General features: G+C 49.6%; 2 protein-coding genes across 2 annotated transcripts in view; one reads left to right on the top strand and one right to left on the bottom strand.

The window, feature by feature from the left end:
- LOC135895710 (uncharacterized) overlaps positions 1-10,072 on the top strand; it is a 41,045-nt gene extending 30,973 nt beyond the window's left edge. The window contains exons 14-20 of the mRNA XM_065423856.1: positions 4,199-4,236; positions 5,393-5,505; positions 5,967-6,115; positions 7,237-7,331; positions 8,385-8,463; positions 9,209-9,317; positions 9,999-10,072. Coding sequence (XP_065279928.1) covers positions 4,199-4,236; positions 5,393-5,505; positions 5,967-6,115; positions 7,237-7,331; positions 8,385-8,463; positions 9,209-9,317; positions 9,999-10,072 — 657 coding nt within the window. The remainder of the gene's footprint in view (positions 1-4,198; positions 4,237-5,392; positions 5,506-5,966; positions 6,116-7,236; positions 7,332-8,384; positions 8,464-9,208; positions 9,318-9,998) is intronic.
- An 11,581-nt stretch (positions 10,073-21,653) lies between these two features.
- KLHDC10 (kelch domain containing 10) overlaps positions 21,654-23,788 on the bottom strand; it is a 29,249-nt gene continuing 27,114 nt past the window's right edge. The window contains exon 10 of the mRNA XM_065417651.1: positions 21,654-21,908. Within this exon, the coding sequence (XP_065273723.1) occupies positions 21,699-21,908 (210 nt within the window). The 3' untranslated portion in view covers positions 21,654-21,698. The remainder of the gene's footprint in view (positions 21,909-23,788) is intronic.

Genomic DNA, 23,788 nt, shown 5'->3' with positions numbered 1-23,788 from the left:
CTCCTACCTATGGACGCTCAAAGTCCGCTGGGAGAGCTTCCTTCTGGAGTGGAGGGTCTCTTCAGTGAAAAGACCATTGGAAAAACTAAAGGAGATGAGATCAACAGCTCGATCTTTGGGGTCGATGCCATCTACTCGAAGGAGGCCCTCCAGTCCTCTTGCCGATACCAGAGGCAGCATTACCCCAACCTTCAGTCATCCAGTCACATGTCAACAATGTGCAGCCTCACAGAGCCATTCTGGAAAGAGGCCTTTCAAACAAGGTTCCAAATCTAAACTGCCCGCGTTCTCATCCCAGACAAGTCCACCCTCTGTTTTGGTGAGATCTTTGAGAGTCAAGAACCAACCAACCAGCACTCTTCTACCCTTTCCTTTGGAGGCAGGCTAGCCCACTTCATCAACACATGGAAGCAGGCTACATCAGACCAACAGGTCTTGGAGATCATGGAAAAGGGCTATGCCATACAACCGGAAAGACTGCCTCCTCCCAACTCCCCCTACCCATCCCTCTGCAGGGACCCCTTTCACAAGGCAATCCTTCTCGCAGGCGTGGAGGAGTTGCTTCTGGTAGGAGCTGTCAAGGAGGCTCTCACTTACTAGAGGGGGTCAAGGTTTTTACTCCAGGTTATCTTTCTGGTGCAAAAGAAAGAATTGGAGATTTTGGCCAATTCCCAATTTTAAGAGCATCTGGAAGCTTTTGGTTCCATATGCTGACTCTGGCCTCCATAATCCGTTCCCTGTTGGTCCAGGATTGGCTTGTGATTCTGTCTAAAAGATGCATATTTCCAATCATGATTTGACAAAACCATTGGAAGTGTTCCATTTGTGATGTCCAGGCACCAGTTCCAGTACAGGGTGCTCTCATCTGGCCTTTCCACAGCACCCAGGGTATTGGCAAAATGCCTGTCTGTGGTGGTAGCACATCTGAGGAATCGGTATTTTTGTTTACCTTTACCTAGAGAGTTGGCTACTGATGGCTGCTGTGCGTGAGGGCCCATTGAGCCCCATAATCACCACAAGTGGTCTGCTTTTTTCCCCCCCCTTTAGACCTAGAATTTTTCCTCAACCTCCCAAAGACTACCCTCTGTCTTACACACAGGATTTCTTTTACAGGTGCCATACTGGACTCGGAAGGGAGAGCTTTTCTGAGGACAGATTGTCTCATTCTGAGAAATGTCTATCCTCTGTAGGGCAGGGGTCGGCAACCTTTCAGAAGTGGTGTGCCGATCTTCATTTATTCACTCTGATTTAAGGTTTCACGCGCCAGTAATACATGTTAATGTTTTTAGAAGGTCTCTTTCTATCAGTCTATAATATATAATTAAACTATTGTTGTTTGTAAAGTAAATAAGGTTTTTAAAATGTTTAAGAAGCTTCATTTAAAATGCAGAGCCCCCCGGACCGGTGGCCAGGACCCAGGCAGTGTGAGTGCCACTGAAAATCGGCTCACGTGCCGCCTTCGGCACACGTGCCATAGGTTGCCTACCCCTGGTGTAGGGCAACTTTGAATCTTTGATAAAGTTCTTCCTGGGTCTCATGGGGGGTTTATGGCAGCCACTACCTACAGGACTCCATTTGACTGTCTGAGACCTATTCAGCACTGGATGTCCCAGGCCTACAGTTCAAGTCGGAACTGTCTTCAGTTGATCACCATGTCTTGGAATGTCGTGGTCTTGCTAGACTGGTGGCCAACCAGGACAAACCCGCTCAAGGGTGTGCAGTTCAGTTCTATGGGTCCATCCCAGACGTTGACTCCAGCTGCATCAATGGTCAGGGGTGGGGCACTTGAGTCACTTAACAATTTGGGGGTCCTGGTCGTCTTGAAAGAACGTTGCACATCAGCGTACTGGAACTAAGAGCAGTTCATCTGGCTCGGCGTGTTCTTCATCTGCAAGGGAAGGCTGTGCAGGCAGTAATGAGCGTTACACCGCCAATGCAACATCTCAACAAGCAGGGGGTGCTCATTCCACCCCCTTGTGCGCAGAGGGGTTTCTGCCTCAACATTTGTCCTGTAGCCCTATATCTGGCTGGGGAGAACAAATGCAGATTGCCTCAGCAGAGACTGCTCCTAGATGCATGAGTGGCCCCTGAAGGATCAGCTGGTTCAGACCTTATCTTCTAGGTGTTGTGGACCTGTTCGCAGTAAGGTTCAACAGTGTCGTCATGGGGACATCTCTCTCTCAGATGTCTTCCTGCTGCACTGGAGGAGGTGTCTGATGTATGCCTTTCCTCGACTTCCCTTGGTGCAGAAGACATGTCAGGACAGGGCCAGGATGATACTCATTGCACTGGTTTGGCCTCCTCGGCAGTGGTTTACCAATCTCCTTCAGCTATCTGGCAGTCTTTATGCACCTCCCTCTGCCTCCCTCCTGTCCCAATTGGGGAGCAGGATTTTTTTTCACCTGGACCTGCAGTCTGTACTTGTGTTCTTCATCTGTGCAGGACATACTAGTTAACTCTTAATGGTCCACCAGAAATTGCTACCATCTAAAGTGGTCCAGATTTCAGGCATGGATGCAGAGGAAGTCTGATTCTCCTAGATCTGTTTTTATTTCGTGTGTTCTGGAATGCTTAATGTATTTTGAAAAGGAAAAAAAATCAAGGGTTGCATAACTCATAATTTAAAGGTCCATTTTGCAGCCATCTCCATGTATCTTACTTAGTTGACTGTAGATGGCTGCTTTGTTCATGTTTTGGTTTAAAAGTTTGAGAGTTTTATCAAATGTCTATTCTCCTGTTCGAGACCCTGCCCTCTTGAGACTTCAGTTTGGTTGTGACCAGGTTGATAAATTCTCTGATCAAACCATTGGCGGAGTGTTTGTTTCATCATTTTAACTATCTCAAGGCCTTCATTATTCCCATTAAGTTCACCAGAATGAGTGAACTGAATGCACTCATGGCTGATCCACCTTTCACAAGGACACGGTAATCTTTAGACCTGATCCTTAGACCTGGTCTTATCAAAGATGACATCAGATTTCTTCCCCCTCCGATTAAATCAGTCAGTTGTATTTCACTTTCACTCCCTACAACCAAGCCACATTCTAAGGAGAATCTGTCCTCCATACATTGGATGCTAAAAGGGCTCTCACCTGTTATTCAGACAGAACTAAGTCTTCATATATCAGAGGGGTCGCCGTGTTAGTCTGAATCTGTAAAAAGCAACAGAGGGTCCTGTGGCACCTTTAAGACTAACAGAAGTATTGGAGCATAAGCTTTCGTGGGTGAATGCCCACTTCATCAGACGCCACTGTTGCTAAGTCTTCATAAAACCTCGAGACTGTTTCAGTTTTTCATATGCTAAGAACAGAGGGCATACGCTTTCCTCCCAGGGTACTGCTGAGTATTACACACTAGAAAAAGTTCCCATCCCTGCTTCAATTGGACCAGATTCCACTAGAGCTGTGGCTGCTTCCTTCACTCAGCTGAGGCGGGCACCAGTTGCTGAGATCTGCAATCTGGATTTCAGTGCACGCTTCCAGCCAGCACTAGGCTCTGGATTTGGCTGCTAGTGGATGCAGGGTTTGGCAAGGCACTGCTTCAGTCTTTGTTCAGCTAGGACTCTGTTCCCGTCTCCAGGGTCGTTTCAGCAGTACCTCTGTCTTTCCCATCAGTCATTCGAATCTATTTCCCCATGTTCAGTATCCTCACACCTTCTTGTCAACTGTCTGGAATGGGCCATCTTGATTATCACTACAAAAGTTTCTCCTGCTGATAATAGCTCATCTTAATTAGCCTCTTAGAGTTGGTAGGGCAACTTCCACCTTTTCAGTGTGTGTGTGTGTGTGTGTGTGTGTGTGTGTGTGTGTGTAATCTTCTTCCTATATGTTCCATTCTGTGCATCTGAAGAAGTGAGCTGTAGCCCACGAAACTTGTGCTCAAATAAATGTTAGCCTCTAAGGTGCCACAAGTACTCCTGTTCTTTTTGTGGATACAGACTAACACGGCTGCTACTCTGAAACCAGTTTACAGGTAAGTAACCTTCATTTCTCCTGGTCACTGCGTGGGGCTCTGCTCCAGTCTGACGAACGAATTGCTGTTCCCTAGCATCTGTGGGGAGGGAGACGGGGGTGAGCGTGGAGATCATGGCTTCGGTGTATCATCTCTCCATTCGTAAACCGTCCTAAGCTGAGCACGTGAGACTAGATCCGTGTGTTGCTGGAACCAACCAAACCGTCCTGTGGTTCTTGTTTTTCAGATGGAGAACAATGGCACCCTGTACTACAAACACGTCCAGTAAGTGCCTCACTGTCTGTCCTGTTGCTTGGACATAGTGGATCAGCCCTGGCCCCACTAAAGGAGCACACGAGAGCTGTGAAGATTCCTAATGGGATGCCCAAGCATCTTCCAAGCTGCATTGCTTTCATGCTTCTCTCGGTGCTTTGCCTGGAGGTCCAAGCCCGCTTCCCCTATGGGAGCAGGGGCTGATCCTGGGCTCTGCCACTGGCTTACCCATGTGGTCTGTCTCATCATCTGTAGCCTAATACCGGTCTCCTGGGGGGGGGGGGTGACTGTCTCCAGTGTCTGGGGAACATGTGCTGCTCTCTTCTTAGCTGAACCCCCAGCCCGAAGTCCCATCAGCCATAGACACAACAGGGCCCGATTATCTCTGCAGCGCCGTTGATGCTAGAGCAGGATGACCCGGTGCAGCATGGAGATGTTAATGTAACGGCCAAGTCTCCGAGTCCCATCGGATAGTACTTGGGAGGGGGGCTCTTTACAGGGCGTTGTGGGTGAGGAAGGTTTAATCCTTCCTAGGTCTCCTTCCCCATGGCCCAGCTCAGCTGTTGGCCGCTGCTTGCTCTGCCAACTCCTTTGTGTAAAGCACTTGCCACTCTGACCCTGGGTTTCTCCAGCAAGTTGCTTCAGAGTGCAGGGCTCCTGGCTAGGGAGGGTGTTCTTAGCCCCCCCCCGGGGGCCGCTTGTGTGAGATGAGGTACATCCCCATCTGCTGCATCCCCTTGGGTGGCTGCAAAAGCAAGGCCTGGCACACCAAGGGTTAGTGGAGAGAAGTGGGCGGGGAAGGGCCTCTGGTTTTTCCACCTGATGTCAGCCATCTAGCAGCCAGCTGGCTTTGCCAGAGACCTGAGGATTGAGCACCTTGAGCCTGGGGAGGGGGACACGGACAGTAACGCCCGTCTTAGTTGGGGATTGGCCCTGCTTTGAGCAGGGGGTTGGACTAGATACCTCCTGAGGTCCCTTCCAACCCTGATATTCTATGACCCCCGCCCCCAGTCATGGTAGAGTGACGAAACCAGCCTGGCCAAAGGCAGCAAACCCCTCCACCCTGCCCCCCTTGGGGAAGGGCCAGAGGTGAATTCCCAGGAGCTGCTGGGAGGGGGGAAGCAGGGGGTTCTCCATCCAGCTCCCTGCAGCTCTGGTGTGTTTGCAGGCCCCTGGTGTACACGGTGTCCCTCGTGCTTCCCGCCGCCTACCTCATCGGCCTCTTCTTCACCCTGAAGACTCACTCGCACATCTACGACATTCACATCAGCGACTGCCACAGTAAGTCCCCACCGCGGCCGGCCCAGAGCGCTGGGCTGACCTTTCCTCTGGCCCAATACAGAAAGAGGAATTCTGTGCGCTCCGCTGTCCAGAGCAGGGGGCTGGGAGCCAGGACTCCTGGGTTCTATTCCTGGCCTTGCCGCTGGCTCTGCGCACAAGGCGGGGGTGGGACCTGGGATCTGGAACCTGCCCTGGAGTGCTGTGGAAGTGCCTGAGTAGCGCAGTGGGTGGATGCAGGGGCTTTAACCCCCAGACCTTGATGGCCGACTGGAGACCCGTGGGGAGCAAAGCTTGGGCAGTAATGTCTCCCTTTCCCTGGAAGGACCAACCCAGGGACAGCTGATCGTGTCAAGAGGCTGCAGCAGTTGAGTGGGGATGGGTAGATGGGGCCTGTTCCTATCGCTGAGCCCAGGTCTGTGCCTAGGGGTCTCTCTGCTCACATGCCTCCTTGCTTTCTTTAGTGCCTGGTCACCATCACAGCGCCGTGGTCCACTGGTCCCGCTGCAGGGCCCTGATCATTCTCCTGGTCTCCACCCTGTGCATGTCCGCCTGCGCTGACCTAGCCACAGAGCACATCAGCCCCATCCTCACCAACTCCACCGTGTCTCAGGTAAGGAGCCTTCTGCCTGCCCAGGTCCACAGGCCTGTGGTGCTGCAGCCACCCTGCAGGGAACGACAGCAGCAGGGAGAAGTAGCCCCGTAAAGCCTGGATTGGAATACGTGGGGATAAGCCTCAAACCCAGAGCCACCTCTCCCCAGAGCAGGCTCTAGGGCCCGATGCCGATCTCACGATGAATGGCGTTACTTTGGAATGGCCCCAGTTAAAGGACTCGCTAGACACTCAGCCGATGGGCCATGTAACCGTGTTGATGTGGTAGGTTTGGATTTGGGGCTGCTTAGTGACTAGCAGGAAGAGCCTGGCCTAATACAGGCCTTAACCAACAAGTTCTCTCTCTGCAGAGAGCTGGACTGTGGTGGTTTTCAAGCTCCCTTTCATGAGGTTCAGTCTCTACTCCCTGCATTGGCCCCTTCCCTGTCAGACAGGCGATCCTGGGTTGCTGACACCTGAACTTCTGAAGGGGAAGCCTCTGGCTCCGTCACGGGAGAGTTGACCGCGTTTAGTCACATGACTGGGTTTGAATGGGGCTAGTGCACTGAATGCTCTGTGTCGGACCAGGAAGGCTAGTTCATCATAAGAATGGCCAGACTGGGTCAGACCAATGGTCCATCTAGCCCAGTATCCCGTCTTCTGACAGTGGCCAATGCCAGATGTTCATTCCCTCTGAAACACAACAGGTAATCGTCAAGTGATCCATCTCCGGTGTCTACTCCCAGCTTCTGGCAGTCAGAGGCTTAGGACAATGGCTCTCAACCAGGGGCACAACTCGAGCCTGTCACCATTGTTCATGTAGTATTCCCCTCTGGTTGGATGCATTTCTGAAGGGTGCACTTGCCATGTGAGGATGCTCCGTAGAACCTCACGGAGACACGACTTCATGCCCTGTTCCCCTGGGGGCCTCTTGCTTTGGATCTATGCCCACTGTAGGATAGCGACTCCCCCAAGGAGCTAATGTTCTGAAAGGCTGTGAAATTGGTCTCTGTAGGAAGGGATGGGTGAGGGATAGCTACAGGTAACGGGAGCTCACTGCTCCACGGAGAGCAGCCAGCAGCCCTGGCGTGGCTGTGGCGTTCACTAGCTCTGTGCTGACTCACTCTTGCTCTCCTTGGCAGTATTTCATTGGGGTGACCGTGCTAGCTATCGTGCCCGAGCTCCCTGAGCTAGTCAATGGAATCCAGTTTGCCCTGCAGAACAACCTAAGCTTGAGGTGAGTGAGTCCCCTGAACCTGGCAGGGCTTCTGCAATAGCTGGCATGAGTTGCCAGAGGCTAGTCCTAGCCCGTGGCTTCAAATAGAGCAAATGGATAGATGCTGAACTCGTCACAGTGTTCCCTAGCAGGAAACTCCCTTTAATGATCTGAGAGGCTGGGACATGTGCCTAGCGCTCTAGTTCACCCAGGAGCTGCCCCGGTCCGGAGTTGACCATGGGCACCACTTAATCTGATGCACCAAGCGACTCTCCACTGTTAGCCAGCAGTGGATTTCCATGTGGAGGTGTCGGTAGCTCTCCACTGCTCGCTGTAATAAAGCCTTGGCTTCTCAGGAGGGTATCTAGGGGAAAGAGCCATCTGCTCCTTGTCTCAGGTTATTTAAGCAGAGCGGGTCCAGTCTTCCTAGAGCCTTAAATGTCTAAAACGGCCCATTACAAACTCCAGGGTGAAGTATCCCAGATCTCCCCCTCCCAGCAATTGGAGATGCACGAAGCAGGGCCAGCCTGAAAGGTGCTGCTGGGTATTGGTGCACTGCATCTCATACTGGTCCCTTGGTGGGAAGGTGTCATAGTGGAGTCCGTGGGGCAGGATTTACCTGGCCTGCAGCCCATGTTGGAAACTGATCCCAAAAAATCATTTTTTCCTATTGAAATCTAACATGCCCCTCTCGCACTGCTCAAGGGTACACAGCGCTGCCCCTTCCTGAAAGCTGGGCCCCCTCAAACTTGCGACCGGCGCTACAGCGTGCAGGCAGAGTGCAATATAATGAAACGGATCCTCCTATTCCACGCTGGGCTCTAAACACTTCTGTGAGAAGTTACTTTAAGATCACACTTCAGCAAAAAATCTTTGCTGCTCTGGTGTTGGAAGAGCCAGTCTGTGAAATGCCGGGTGCTCTCACTCTTGGACTAAGGTGCCTGCACTGGATCATGTTCCGGGGGGCTCTGCAGGCGGTCTAACCCCTCCTCTTGGAGAGGGGTACAACTCTAATGCTGTGTTAGAAGCCTCGAGGGCAGGTTTATTTATGGTGTCTCTGCTCCTCCTCCCTAGTATTGAGATTGGGAGCTGTATTGCTGTCCAGGTCTGCATGCTGCAGATACCCATCCTGGTGCTCTTCACAATCTTCTACGTAAGTAACGGAGCTGGAGCCAGACTTCATGGTTCCTACTGTTTTATCCACTCCGCTTGTGGCCACTGGGGCTTTGGGGCAGGAGGCAGTACCCCTGGTTGCAGGGGTTCGGGACGGTTGCACACCTGAGACTGTCACTCAGATAGGAACATCGTGCTAGTGTTGGCGAAAGGTACTGGAGAAATGGTGCGACTGTGCTACACTAGCATTAGAGCAGGAACGGTGTAGGCAGTTGCAAGGCAGGGTTCCCCCCACCAGCATCTCTGATTTTTGGAGAGCCAGTCGCTAGTCCCCAGTGTCCCAAGCAGTGGGCTGACTGCACAGTCAAATTAACTCCCTCACTGTCTCTAACATGCTCATTAGCTTTTTAAAGGGGAGCAGATGGGACAGGTGAGATTCTGGTTCACACGTATTAGCAAGAGTGATGAAAACCAGTCTTTTCCCCCTGCCCAACAGGGATTGGGAACGTGGCAGGTTAATACGTTTTTATCCTGATCATTGACTTTAAAATACTAAGCTTCCTGTGAGGGTTTTTGTACTATGTGCATAGCTTGTTTGTCCACACCGCTGCAGGTAGAGTGTATAGCCGTGGGTGGAAAACAGTCTTTCAAGAGTCTCTGGGTAAGGAATTGGGACTGTCTAAATGGGCAGAACAAGTTTTCTGAATTCACTGCGACTGTCCCTGCAGGGCGTAACCGTGGCGGACATGCCAAGGGTTTAAAAGCTGCTCTCTACCTTTCCACAGCCTACAGGTTTCATACTGGTCTTCAGTGACCTCCATGTCTACTCCAGCATGTTCAGCGTGGTTCTCATGAACTACATCTTCATGGATGGCAAGTGTGACTACTTCCAAGGTAACCGTCCATGTGGGCCAGTCTTCTCCTCCCATGAGAATTTTAATCCTATCCAACTCCTCCCATAGCTGCTCAGGAAGCGTGGAGATGTTTGTGAGCGATCTCATTCAGGGACAGGGGTTGGCGGTGTAGAAGGTGTATCACTGTGTCCCATGTCTGTCTCGGACTCCATATCCGATTGCTCTAAGCTTAAAAAGTCTTAACTGCAATCCCACCCTGGGAGCAGAGTCAAGAGAGGCCCTTTCATTCGTGTTAATCTCCCCACTAGAAGTTCCAGACCACCTGATCATTCATGATGTGGTGGTGGGTGTCTGCAGTTAACTGGCCCAGTAACTGGAACTTAAATCTGTTGTCCCAGGAGTGGTAGAATCCAGGAGCAAAGTGGATTCTTCTAACTGGTAGATGACTCAATCCCCACAGGAAGCCGCTCCAAAGAGGGTTTTGTCATGACCTGCTGTTACCTGGCTCCCAAATGTGGGCTTAAACTGTCCCTTAACTTTGAGATGCAGTGTAGTTTCACCACCTGGAGCACTTGTCCCAGTGTGAACTTCCAGATTCTGTCCTGAGCAGACTGGCAGCTGCTCCATCTAGTGCAAAACCCACCTTCCCAAATCTTGTTCACTGCTGAGTGTGTGATTCCAGCCCTCTAGCTCCTAACCATGGCGGTTCTCACTCCCCCAGGTACAGTGCTGGTGATGGTCTACTTCATCCTGCTAGCTGTGTATTTCTTTGCTCCTTCCCCTGCTGGCTGCTGAGGCCTGACTCCATGGACCTTGTGTTCTCATCTTGGGAGAAGGCTCCTCCCCCCCCCCCCAGGGCAGCTTCTGTTAAGAAATGTTGAGTGTTTCTCAGGGACTCGGCTGGTCTGGTTTTACTCTAAATCCATTTTGTTGCGTGAAGCTAAAGAACCTGCCACCGGAGTTTGTTTTTCTGTCAACGGCTGTTTTAAAAGATGGGATTGAATTGGGAATTGCTAAGCAGTGGAAAAGGGGGGTGTTTTGCTAGTCTGGTCACTCCTTCTTAACCCAAGAAGAAGCCTTAATGCCAGAATGCTTCCTTGTGTACCAAAGTGCAGCTCCGTCTGGGATTGTGGCTAGAGGGAAATCTGTTGTTGGCAAAGGCTTTTGAGGAACAGAAGAGTCCTCCTTTAGACTGAAGGAAGTGGTGCCCTCTCCAAGGCGCTGTCTTGAAACAGACCTGAAAAGAGCCGTCCTCCCAGGATAGAATGCTACCTGCTTGTCATGGATATGGCTACCTCTAACTTGGGCCTGTACAAATAACACAGGTGGTTTTTTTGCTGTAACTTGAAATGAACCCTGTTTTTTTCCCAACTATACTGATTAAAGCAGTTTTGTACGAGCTTGGTCTGGTCCTGTATCTAAAGGGGCAAACAAGGGTCTCTGCAGGCAGCCACATGCAGGGATGTGGGAGATTGTAGTTGACTGACCTATCTGGGTTCTTCACGCCACTACCCTACTCAGGGACAATACAGGTTCTTAGGCCTGATGTTCACAGGGCTGGTCTACACTGGGGGGGGAGGGGGGATCGATCCAAGATACGCAACTTCAGCTACGCGAATAGCATAACTGAAGTCAAAGTATCTTGGATCGAATTACCTGGGGTCCACACGGCGCGGGATCGACGGTGAGCGCGTTCGGGGATCGATATATCGCGTCTCGTTAAGACGCGATATAGCGATCCCGGATAAATCGATTGCTACTGCCGATACGGCGGGTAGTGAAGACGTACCCACAGTTTCTCCATGTAGCATGACCCATGTGAGGTTGCAGAAGCAAACTGGTAAGAGACCCTTTCCTTGGAGTAAATATCCCTCCATCACTCAAGGCCTCTGTCCTCTATTAGGAGTCTATCTTCTGCCTGTTAGTACAGACGAAGGCAGAATGGGCTAGAACAGACACTTCTGTCATGCGAGTCCTAGTTAAACTTTGTTGCTGGAGCCAATTGGCCAATCTGCTGCTCCCTACTCTGCTTCTCGGTGAGAAGCCATTTCTTAAATCTTCCCTCCCTGCTCTAGCAAGGTGGTTCTAGCCTGTGCCCCAGCTGCAGCAGCAGCAACGCTTGGGCAGAGCTGTCTTGCATTAGCACTAAATCTGTGTGCTGGGGTGTAAATAAGCCAGCGCCTGCTGTAGCTCTTAAGCTTTGGGTATCTTTTCTTCGGTTTTAAGAGCATGCATGACACGAGTTGCTCCCTTGTATTTCAAAACTGTGTGCCACAACCTCAAGCCTGGGTTGCTTCAAATCAGACACACCCGGACTCCACTGTGCCTATCGACCTGGGGGAGGGAGCTTCTATCCCTACCTCTAGAGGAACGCTGTTGCAGGATGCTAGACGCTGAAACTGAACAGCAGCAGCTGGGGCTAGACTTCCACCGATCCTGAGCACTCAGTGCACATGAAGCTGGGCTTTGGCCCTCCTGTGCTAAATATGCTGCAAAGTCAGGCTCTCGGCGTCTCCGGAGGGTGCCTGCAGTTAATGGACCCTTTGGCCTTCATGTGTCTGTCTTCGTTCGCTAGCTTTACCATGTGGCTACTGCCACCTCCCTGGGCCAAGGTGAAGATAATGTTGGAAGCAGGGACTGTGGGGTCAGAGGGCTAGAGCACCATGAGGAAGGAAATGAGTCAGTGCAGTATTGAGACAGGGTGGTAAATAAGTCCTGGGCCCACTCACCAAATGAGGACAAAATACTACTCTAGTGCAGCAGGCTCCAGCCCAGAACACTCAATGCCTGGGCACCTGGCAGCTGAGCTAAGCACAGGCACCCAAAGCTTCCTTCTCTGGGGTACCTGACTTTACATCCCAAACTGCTCCTTCAAAAGGATTTATTTCCCCAATTGGTTCCCCTGGAGCATCTGAAAAAATCAGATTGACCCCTTCCCCTCTCTCCCCCCCCCCACCCCCCCCAGATCATCAGGGTTTGTACAGGGCTTTACCTGCACAACACACCCTTACTAACCCTTGCACTAATGGTACTGGTAACAGGAGTAGGTTCGTGTCCTCTGGATCAGCCACAAGATGGGGATGTTGGTTTGACAGGAAGGTGGAGATGTTGATGTTCTATAAGGAGTTGTTGGCAGTAGCTACCGGTGTGGTGCTCTGCTCTTGTTCGATGCTGATAACAGTCGGCTGCGTGCGTGTTCCCTCGGTGTGCTGCCCCGGCTCTGCGCAGATCGCTGACAGCAAACCCCGAGAGAACCCCCAATGACCACAGACTCTAGTAAAGTACGAAGGAACCGGAGCCAGGTTTATTGTCAAACGAAGCACAGTAATAGTTTCCCATAGACTCCACAAGACATACTATGAATTTGTGCCCCCTGGCAATGGCCCGGCTCACTCAGTGGTGGGATTTTCCACTGCCCCCTAGTCCAGACAAAGATGCGCACTCCGGGACCTACTTTTATACAGTTAAAGGACAGATTACTCATCCCTACTGACGTATTGAGATACAGCCTCTTGGCTCATTAGGGTACTGTCTCCCCCTTTGATCATGTTGTTTCAAACAGATCTATCCATCATGCTGTCCTTTTGACCCTGTCTTTAAGATGCACCTGCCTGTTCCTCGTTATCTCTGTGGAGTGTTCTGATGTCATCTTGGCACAAGTTCCTCTTATTAGCACTTAAGGGTGGATGCACCTGCTTCTAGCAGCCCTCTTCTCACCAACTTCTGTGAGTGAGGCTTGCCTTGGCTCACAGCCCAGCTTTTGCTTAGCAGTGCCTGGAAGTACTTTGGTTCAGGCTTCAGGCCTCAGACTGGGCCTCTGACACAAGAGTTTATGGTTCAGGGCCTCATCTTACCACAGGAGTGATCTAATTACTACAGGAGGCTTGTGCCTCTAGCTCTCTTCCCTCCCCTACTCCCCGCAGGCTGCTGCCTCCTCCATGTTGTGTGGCAGCCTTGAGCACAGGAGAGACAGTAACCGCTTTCAGTTCCTAGGGCCACGGGGAGAAGCAAGTGCAGGGAATGTCCGGCTCACCCCCTGCTGCCCTAGGATAGAGCATGCTCAGTACAGAGAGACTCTTTGAAGATACATGGCTTTGATTTGCTGTTACACAGCTGGCTCTTGCCTTCCATGGGCTGCTGTAGGACAAAGCTCCCCTTCCCCTAAGCAGGGCTGGCTTACAGGGGTATGAGCTCTAGCCCCTTTGAGTGAACTGGAAGTACAGACCCGCAGATATGAATCACTCCACATCCTCTCAGCTGTTGCCTTAAATAAACAAACCAACCAGGGGGCTGGATTTAGCCTTTCACGTAACTCGAGTTCTAGGCTTGACTGTGAATGAGCAAGGTAACGCTAGGGGCAAATATCTCCCACCCACAAACCAACAGAGGATTTGCCTTCACTCTTCCAAAGCTGTTAGCAAGTCTTCTGTTCTCTAAGAGAAAAAGCATCTGCCATGCAACCACATCTCCATCCCAAGGTCTCCTTTTTTCATGGGCTGAGGCCTTTTGCTAAAGCCCCTAGAGAGGGAGCCAGGGGCTAGTTCAGTGGCATTAACAGCTGCTAGAGCCAGCAGTTTCCTAGTACAACCTCCAGAACTAAGTTTGTTTGCAATAAAGCGAATTCCCTGCTCCTGCAGTGAGATAGATCCATAGCTTACATAAAGCTCACTTCAGAGGGGGTCTCTGCCATTGCTGGTCTGGCAGGGGGATTAAAGAAGCAAGGCACCTGTCAGGCTTGCGTGTATGGTGCATGACAGGTGATCACTAGTGGTGAGAACTGACACTGCAGCATGGGCAGCAGTGTTGGGGGAGTGCCCTGGAGGGCTCCCTGCATGAGTGGAACCGGACTTGGAGCAGTTTCATTCCACATTGGAGCTGCATGGGTGCAGTAGCCCAGCACAGGCCACACCCATGGAGGAAGTGCTGGCAAGACTTGTGCACTAATGCACAAGTACATGCACGGAAAACTAGGGTGATCTAGTTTAATGTTGATGAGACTCAGGAAACAAGATAACTGCATTGGCTACGTATGCTTCAGTGACACCAGCAATATCCTAAGACTGGAAGGGACCTCGAGAGGTCATCTAGTCCAGTTCCCTGCACTCAGGGCAGGACTATTCTCTCGACCAGCCCTGACAGGTTTGTCTAACTTGCTCTTAAAAATCTCCAGTGATGGAGATTCCACAATTTCCCTAGGCAAGTTATTCTTGTGCTTAACCACCCAGACAGTTAAGAAGTTTTTCCTAATGTCCAACCTCAACCCCACTTGCTGGAATTTAAGCCCCCTGCTGCTTGTCCTAGCCTTAGAGGTTAAGAACAATTTTTCTCCCTCCTCCTTGTAACAATCTTTTATGTACTTGAAAAGATATGTCCCCTCTCAGTCTTTGCTTCTGCTGACTAAAACCAATTTTTTTCAATATTCCCTCATAGGTCATGTTTTCTAGACCTTTTTTGTTGCTCTTCCCTGGACTTCCTCCAATTTGTCCACATCGTTCCTGAAATGTGGCACCCAGAACTGGACACAATACTCCAGTTGAGGCCTAATCAGCACAGAGTAGAGCAGAATTACTTCTCATGTCTTACAATACACTTGCTCATACATCCCAGAATGATGTTTGCTTTTTTTGCAACAGCCTTACACTGTTGACTCTCATTTAGCCTGTGATCCATTACACCCCACATCCCTTCCTGCAGTCCTCCTTCCTAGGCAGTCATTTCCCCTTTTGTATTTGTGCAATTGATTGATCTTTCTTAAGTGGAGGACTTTGCATTTGTCCTTATTGAATTTCATCCTATTTACTTCAGACCATTTCTCCAGTTTGTCCAGATCATTTTGAATTTTAATCCTGTCCTCCAAACCACTTGCAACCTTCCAGCGTGGTATTGTCCACAAACTTTATACATGTACTCTCTGTGCCATTATCTAATTCATGGATGAAGATATTGAAGAGAACCAGACCCAGAACCGATTCCTGCAGGACCCCACTCATTATGCCCTTCCAGCTTGACTGCAAATCACTGATTTGTTCCCAGAGAGTAGTTGAGTTCTGCCCTGGTAGCTTCTAGATCTCAGCAAGGGTGAGGCCTTAAAGGATTTAAAGACAAGAACTCCTCCACTCCCAATTCTGCTTTGACACAGGCTACTCCTCAGCCACATCGGGACAATACCTACCTCACAGGTGCATTCAGAGGGTTGGTTGCAAGGGACTGTGCTATTAATGCAATAGCCCGGAAAGATTTTTTTAAAAGGATATTTATTAGCAGATGCAGATATTAGCCTACAAGACAGTGGGATGGAGCAAGACTGCAGCAGGACTCAGACTGCTAAGGTTCAAACTGGAAGCAACTTTAAACAATGTGGAATTATTTCTAATCTTGCAACACTAGCTTCTGTCCTAAATCCGTAGTGGATGCTAGTAGCATACTCAATAAAAGGGTGATACCAGGAGGGTTGGGGCCACTATGGACAGGCAATGGGGGTCTCATATTAGGTTTTCAACCAAAGTGGGAAACCAAACTTTGGGATATAGGAAGCGGCTTTCAGAGCTATCCTTGAGTAACACACTTTAGCCCTACTCTCAAGAGCTATGTGCTTAGATCCTTGGATAAAAAGGTGCTATAGGGCACGTAAAGTCCCTCAGTAAGAAATGGGTTTAGAATCTACCCCATCTCCCTCAACACAGCAACAACGGGTCCATTGCTGTGAAGCGATCAAGTTGAACGCGGCACACTTGGCCAGGGTAGAGACAGAGCCAACACAAATGGCAAACACCAGAGGAAAAGGAGAGGCTAAGGGACAAAGCATGTGATTTGGACAGAGGTTTTTTTTATTGGATTTAAAAAAAAAAAAAAAAAAAAAAAAACAGCAAAACACTGACAAGGTCCATAAATACAGGCAAGTACATCTCTTGGTCAGCCCTTCGCCCTCCCGCCAACCCAACAGGATGTTGGCACGGGGAAAGAAGGGGTGACCACCAATTACTGCATGCATAGCAGACTCCCACACTAAACACATGAACAGGACTGGGGTGCACCAACAATGTCAGGCAAACACAGAGGCTGGCCAAACGCTCCCCCCGCTGGAAAGAGGGCACTAGTTCATTCCTCAACACCAAATAAAGAAACTGCATTTACACAGCAGACTTTCCCCCTGTTCATCCCCTACGGCTAGGGGAACTTCACACTGGACGCTGCATCCATCCCGAATAGCACGAGAACATTGCCCTTGGGGCTACTAGTGTCTAGAACTGGCTGCCGATGGCTTTTGATCAAAGAGGGGACAGGGACAATGCAGTGGAGGATTAAAAAGCATCAGATTTGATTAAAAAAAAAAATCACATTAACAGTTTCCCCCCTCACCCATGAGGCTCAGTCCCCATGTCAAAGTGGCAATAAATGGATCGAGGCAGAGAGAGGGAGCATGCAATTGAGTTAGTGTTGTGCGATGAGAACTCAAGACATTTTACAGCAAGAGCGCTGTGGCCAGCACGCTTTGTAAACATGGGGGGAGGAGAACGGCTCCTGCATCCTGCCTTGTTCTAGGCGTGGAATATCGGGCGCAGGAAAGAAGAGCGTTTGGTTGTGTAGCAATCCCCTCAGAGCTGAATGCACGTTGGCCCAGCGCTCTCCAGGGCTCTGTTACTCGACTGTTTCTGCCCAGAGCCGCAAGTAGAGGCAGAGCCTGCTTGGAGCAGAGCAGTAACTGCTCGTCAGCCTGGCACCAAGGGAACCACCTACAGGATTTGAAGCAACACACTTGGAATGTCAAGAGAGATCGACATGACAGCATCTCTCGTTATTTCCCCAGGAGACCTCCATTCAGAGGAGCTGTAACATAGGGTCACAGCACGGCTCTGAGAAAGTCTTTGGCATACGGTCACTCTATGCTTAGGACTTGGGTTATTTTAGTTACACAGGAGACCGAACCCTGCGGTCATTACTCATGGCTTTTGCCCCGGAGGAAAAGCCAAGTAAGGACTTCAACACTGGACCTGTTTTACACATCAGAGGCTTGCTTCAGAGGTGCTGAGTCCCAATCCCACTCAAGCCGTTAGCTGGGGGAACTCTGCATCACTTGAGAGGGGTGGGGGAAGAAATAGGCTGCAACATTTACAACCCTGTTTCTTTAAGCAATGGCAAAGCCCAGGAGTTGGGGGTTATTCGCTCCTAACATGTAGAAACGGCACCAACCAACTGGCGTTTACCGGAGACTGAACTAGTCAGTCTATCTGCCTCTGCTGGCCTAGCAGCAATACTTATCTCCTGAAACAAAGCAAACTGGGAAACTGTCCCACGTCCCTGGGAAGGAAGAGCAAGAGCAGTGCTTGGAATCGGTTCTTTACGGAGATGTGGCAGGAATGTATCCTCCCCTTGTACAATGCCACTAACTCTTTATCAGGCTCCATAGGACTCCCCCGCAACAGGCCCTGCTCCAGCTGTTCACAGAGTTTGGTACCAGGCTGTTTTCTAATGTGACAAAGTTCATATTGCTTAGAGACAATGATGGCTTTTATTACTCAAATCCTCCAGATAAACCAGAAAAGCTGAAAACAAGCAGGAGCTCACAGGGGAACGGCGAGTCTTTAAAGAGGCACAATCGAAAAAGCAAAACAGTCGTCGGGAGGTGGCGAGAGTTCAAGAGTCTGTGTTTGTCCCAGAACAGGGTCACCTGTTTCAGGCAGCACAGTGAAGCTGTCAATTACCACAGGGGAACCGAACCCTGGACAGTGGAAATGCCAGGCAAGAACTACTGACCCGTGATTATAAAACACAAGGTCTCTCTTTAAGCCTGCGCAGGCACGCTTTACAGACTCGGTTGGTTGGTAAAGCTTTGCTGTTCGCTTTTAAACACTTAAGACAATACACAAAACTGCTCCAAACAGCTCACCCATCAAGGCTGCAAATGAGGCTTGGAATTTGGGAAGAGATCCTGTTCTGTTGACAGTTACAGGAAAGGAGGTTTTCTCCTGACAATCAGCAGGACCAAGCAAAGGAAGTTAGCAGCAATAGGAGGGAGAGGAAAATGTAGCTGAAACCATTTGATATAAAAGTGTTTCAACCACAATTATTTTACTACGCGGGAAAAATGTTTCTCTGCAGTATGCAGCTAGTTTTGCAGTACTTCAAGTCCTCTTTTTCAGCAGATTAAATTACTCGTCTTAACCCTGTCCCTTCACATACAAGCACTATCTTTATGGTTGGAAACCCACCCAGCAATACTGGGTATTTCTAGTCACATTTCAGAGCTCGCTGGAAAGTACAGGGCTAATAAAGGATACAGTTCTCCGATTTCAGCAACTCAGATGAGACTACTGTTCTCAAGTGGAGAATCACTGTTGCTTCATTTTATTTTGAGGAAGCGGAAGGAGATGCAGGGAGACCATCAAAGCATTAACAGATCAGACTATCAGTCTGCGATGGAGAGGATAATATGGGCTCAATCCTTGATGTTCTTAGCATGAGCCAACTCCCACGGAAGTCACTGGGAGAGGAGGGTCCTCAGCTGTAGCCCCAGGAGCTAGTGTAGAAGAGGTAAGTGAACATGACCCCAAGTTTCAAGGTGCAGTAGGGACCTATGTCTTAGCTTCACCAAAATGCTACATTCCACACGCCATCTGGTCGCATTGACCGTATTGCACTTCGAGATCTGCAGTAAAAGTAAGACGCTGCAGTAGTGAAAGTCGATTACAAAGACTGCAAGAGGCAGGGGTAGATTTGTGTTGCTTCCAGTGCCGCTTTAAGTCAGTAACGGCATGGGCAAGGCACATCACAAACATTCTTAGGAAGGCCAACGTAAAGCAGAGCCCATAAGGCAGCTGACAAGAGCATCTAGAGCAGGAGTGTGTGTGTGTATATAGATCCACTACATCCCTCTTCACACTGCCTCTGGAATTGCTGGAGGAGTGGAAGAGCGCTCAGGCGAAGAAGCACTGGGGAAGAAGGAGCCAGCACTTGTGTTACGTAGCCACTCGAACATGATGCTCTTGGTCAAACGGGAGACCCTAAGGCTTGGTGTAGACGTGAGACCTTTGCAAGAGAAGATGGGAGCCACCAGAATAAGGCCAAAGGGAAAGTCTCAAGTGGATGGAAGCTGAACGGAAGCATTGAGTCAGGCCTCCAGAGAGCTTTCTGGAAGTGGGGTTAGGAGAAGAGCTTCAAACGTCTTTGTGAGCTCTCTCACACACGGCAGCCTCGGTCACTGAAAAGGGACTGGGAGCTCAGGAACTGAGGGCTCACCAGCTCGACATCTTAGGCAATATTACTACAAAACAGCCACCTGCACAGCTAGATACCGATGAGCTTATCTGGCTATTGGTCCCTGACATCCAGCTCCATCAGGAGCTCTCAGTTCAGACAGCAGCGTGCAGCAATGCCCGTGGGTGGAAGCGTCAGCTGCTGTCGCTCAGACTGGTACCCGGAGAGAGGACAGAAAGTGAAGTGAAATGCCATTGCATGCCCTGGACAAACACATTCTGCCCATAGGGATCCTCCTCTGAAGACTGATGAGACTAGAACAAATCTGGGAGACCGTGAGGCCAACACGCTGGCCATCAAGTGACGCTAGCAGCATCCCACCTGGGTATAAGGAGAAACCACATAGGGGGTCTTAAGCAGGTCTCTGCATGGATATTATCAGCCATCCTGCAGGCTCAGAAGACATCTAGCTTCTCCTTGCAGCTGATAGAATCCTGATAAACTGCACTGAAGGGGGCGGAGACAGCATGGTTAACAGCAGTAAAAGCACAGAGCAAACAAACAGGGTTTGAATTACAAGGCACTGAAAGACGTTTACATTTGAAAAGCTACCACATCCCTTATTTCGCTGAGCCCATGAAAGGAAGAAGCTAAATTATGGTAAAACACTGACCCAAAATGACGGGGCAAGGGAATCAGCAAAGGAAACTTAGGAACTTTACAACGCAACAGATATTAGGTAGTTACTGAGCAGCGGAGCTGGGAGTGCAACAGTAGCTACAGAGACTCATCAGCCTTCAGATCCATCCTGTGGGGTTTGCTGTTGGGATTTATTTAACTACCGCAGCCTCTTAAAAGAAAAGCAGAACCTCTACAATTGGCTTTAGACATTGGAGGGGGAGAGTCATTTGGAAAAACTACTAAAAAAGGCACTTAACAAAAATGGTCTTAGAAATACAATTGTTTTGTTCAAACCCAATGCCTCAGCCTCGTTCAGCTGCTCCACGTTTGATGGCCGGTTATGTACATGCACAGTCACACGGAGCACGAAGAGAAAGACGCCCAGGAAATCGACCTTTCTTCCTTTCCCGCTTTTGTAGAAAGGCGAACCGCATTCGCAGCAATGCAAGAGACAAGCTATTCCTCTCCCCCCGTTTCTAAAACAACATTGTGGGGAAAATGAGCTGTTCATTTTGCAGCTCCCCAGAAGTTTAAAAAAAAAAAAGCCCCACACAAAAGGAATAAAACAAAGCATTGGACGGGCAGCTCAGAGAAAATTCCAATGCCGGAGAGAAAAAAAACCAAACAGGCTACCAAGTTATGCTTAGGTAACTAATGTTGAGTTGGCACAGATGGACTAGCCCCTGAATACAGAGGGCATGACATACTTAAGGATAAAGACAGCTTTAAAATCGATGTAGTAAGTTTCCTCAGTTAGCTTTTTCAGAGTGCAACATGGGAAGATTCAGCAGAACACACTGCCCCTTCCCACCACCTGTTTAGAGAAAACTACACAGTAGTCCGTAAGCGGCGATTTTTAACCACCCTTCCAGGCAGACGTTTCAATATGAAAAGGTGAGGAACAATTACACTGTTGCTTAAAACCACTACACCCTGCGCCGAAATTTTAAACTGTGCAGGCCATCTTTGTTTGCTGCTCCCACGTGCCAGCCATCTCCCAGAACTCAAAGACGATGATCACATGCCCACAACACACATGCAAGTCTTCAGGCAGTGAATGCTATACAGCGGCAGAGCCAGTTTGGGCATTCAGAGGACGGATGCTGCTGTGAGCAAAGGGGAATTGGACTGTTCATTCAGCACGTGGTCGTATTGCTGCCGTTAGCAGCTCCTACTCAGTTAAATGCATCTTTAGAAACAATAAGTTAAACACCATGTGTAAGCAGGTGCGGTCACAATTTCTAAGCCCCTTCCCTGCATTTATTAGGCTACAGGCATGTGCTAACAGCAGGTTGGTGGCTGTATGTTCTGAACGAGTTCTGAACAGCATCTTCGTTCCCGATGTATTTAGAGAGATCCATAAATAAAAAGCTAATTTCCATAAACGCCAAATGAACATTCACAGAAAGGCATCCGATATATTTGCTGAGTAAGGCGCTGAGAGCAGGGTCCTCCCGTCTCCTTAGCAGCGGCATCCATAAAGGGCGGGGGGGGGGGGGGTGTCTCTTTAGTGTTTCTAGGGCAGAGTGAGAACAGCGAAGAGCTCTCATTTCAATCGCTCAATGAGTCCCTGTGTGAGGCCAAGGTGCAAAAGCTGCGATCTGGAAAGAGTTGCTAGATGAGGGAAGAATCCCAACAGCTTCTCCCATGACAGTTCCAGGAGGCTGGGGACTACTAGCCACATCTTAAACAAGGAGCCAGTCCGTTTGTTTTCGTGGATGTTGACCACCCCTCCGTGGACGTACATGCAGCCAGCCTGGGTGGAAACAGGACAAGAGGGAAGTTACTCATGTTCACACACAGAACTAAGCTCACCACGTGTGGGGCTACACTTCTGAAGCTCATGTGCTTCTCAGAAGAACCCTGCCATCCACATCTGGAGAGAACCAAGCATTTGGACAAGCAGCAATGGGCTTACTCTGCAGCAAGGGAGATTTAGGAAAAGCTTGTCAACTATCAGGTTAGTTAAGCACTGGAGGTTGTGGGATCCCCATCATTGGAGGTTTTTAAGAACAGGTTGGACAAACACCTGTCAGGGATGGTCTAGGCATAGCTGGTCCTGCCTCAGTGTGAGAGGATGGACTAGTTGACCTCTTGCGGGCTGCTCCAGCCCTACATTTCTATTTGATCTTTAGAACCAAGGAGTCATTCGGATTTCAAGGAAAGTTATAATGTGCTGTGCTACTGATGAGCCAGCAGAGAGAGCACAACTTATACCCTGTTCCAGGGATGGGACGGACACCAATGTTGCTGATCTAGAAAAGCGATGTAATTTTGAGGACCGTTAGAAGAGACAGCTTGTCAGATTACGTATAGGGGAGCCTATTCCTGCAACCATTATTCCCAAATGTCCCACTAAAGTCACTTAAATTTATGTCTAAGGGATGAATGACCAGGACAAAGGTAAAGCTTAGAGAGACAAGGTGGGTGAGGTACTATCTTTTACTGGACCAACCTCTATTGGTGAGAGAGACAAGCTAGAAAGGTAAAGCCTGTAAGAGAATCTTACAAATACAATAACATGTATTAATATCACCAGAAGTCCCGAGAGTGTCCCTTTAAGACTGTGTCAGAGTCAGGGCTTTGGAGCGGAGCCCGGAGCTGGAGCACGGACCAGTAGGTTTTTGCCCGGAGCTGGAGCGGAGCCGGAGCAGAGCAATTCAAAAATTTGATTGCTCCAAATCCCTGGTCACAGAGAGTCATTTAAAGGATACCAAATCATCCTTACGCAATAGCTAGTTAGGAACGGATCCTACAGCTGATCCAGGATTTCTAATTCCTGGATTGCCCAACAGGTTTGGAGGTTGCGTTCTGATGCTTGCCCACTGAACGCCGTGAATGTCCCCTCAAGACACTTATACACCTGCTCGCCTTCAACTCCCTGCAGTCCCTCAGTGGGGCAAGCCCACAGCAGTGGGTTGGTTTTTCTAGACTAGGCGACTGATGTTCAGAGAAGAATCATTACTTTGAGCTAACGCAGTTTGAAGACTAGAACAGCATCGCTGCTTTCTGGAAGCACCGCATGCTGTGTGCCGTGGCAGCCAGAGACCACCCTGCTGGGTATATGGTCAGAATGACAGGGAATTCCTGTTCAAAAGGCAAGAACTCAACTCTGGCCTTAGTCTCCCCTGTATGCTGGATTTTGTTTAAGCCCTCTAAATACGTTCCTCTTTACTGATGCCAATGGCTCCATGCCATGCATTGTAAAGCTAGAATCCTGTCAAGGCCAGAGCCTGGCTGCGGACTGACTGGATTGCAATCTAGAAGTACCTATATGGGAAACGCATATTTGATAGCGGGCTCTTCAATCCAGCGGAGAAAGGCATAACATGAGCCAATGGCTGGAAGATGAAGCTAGACAAACTTAGAGTGGAAATAAAGGTGTATGTTTTTAACTGTGAGGGTAACTAACCATTGGGACAATTTACCAGGGGTTGTGGTGGATTCTCCATCACTGGCTATTTTTAAATCGAAATGGGATATTCTTCTAAAAGCTCTGCTCCAGGAATTTTAGCAGGAAAGTTCTCTGGCCTGCGTTACACAGGAAGTCAGACGAGATGATCACGATGGTCCCTTCTGGCCTTGGAATCTATATTCCAGACCCACACAAGTGTCCGAATAGGTAAGTGCATGAAT

Source organism: Emys orbicularis, chromosome 1, assembly GCF_028017835.1.
Source record: "Emys orbicularis isolate rEmyOrb1 chromosome 1, rEmyOrb1.hap1, whole genome shotgun sequence".
In the NCBI taxonomy this organism is placed as follows: domain Eukaryota; kingdom Metazoa; phylum Chordata; order Testudines; family Emydidae; genus Emys; species Emys orbicularis.
Note: the sequence above shows the minus strand (reverse complement) of the source record. Positions and strands in the feature narration are given on the sequence as shown.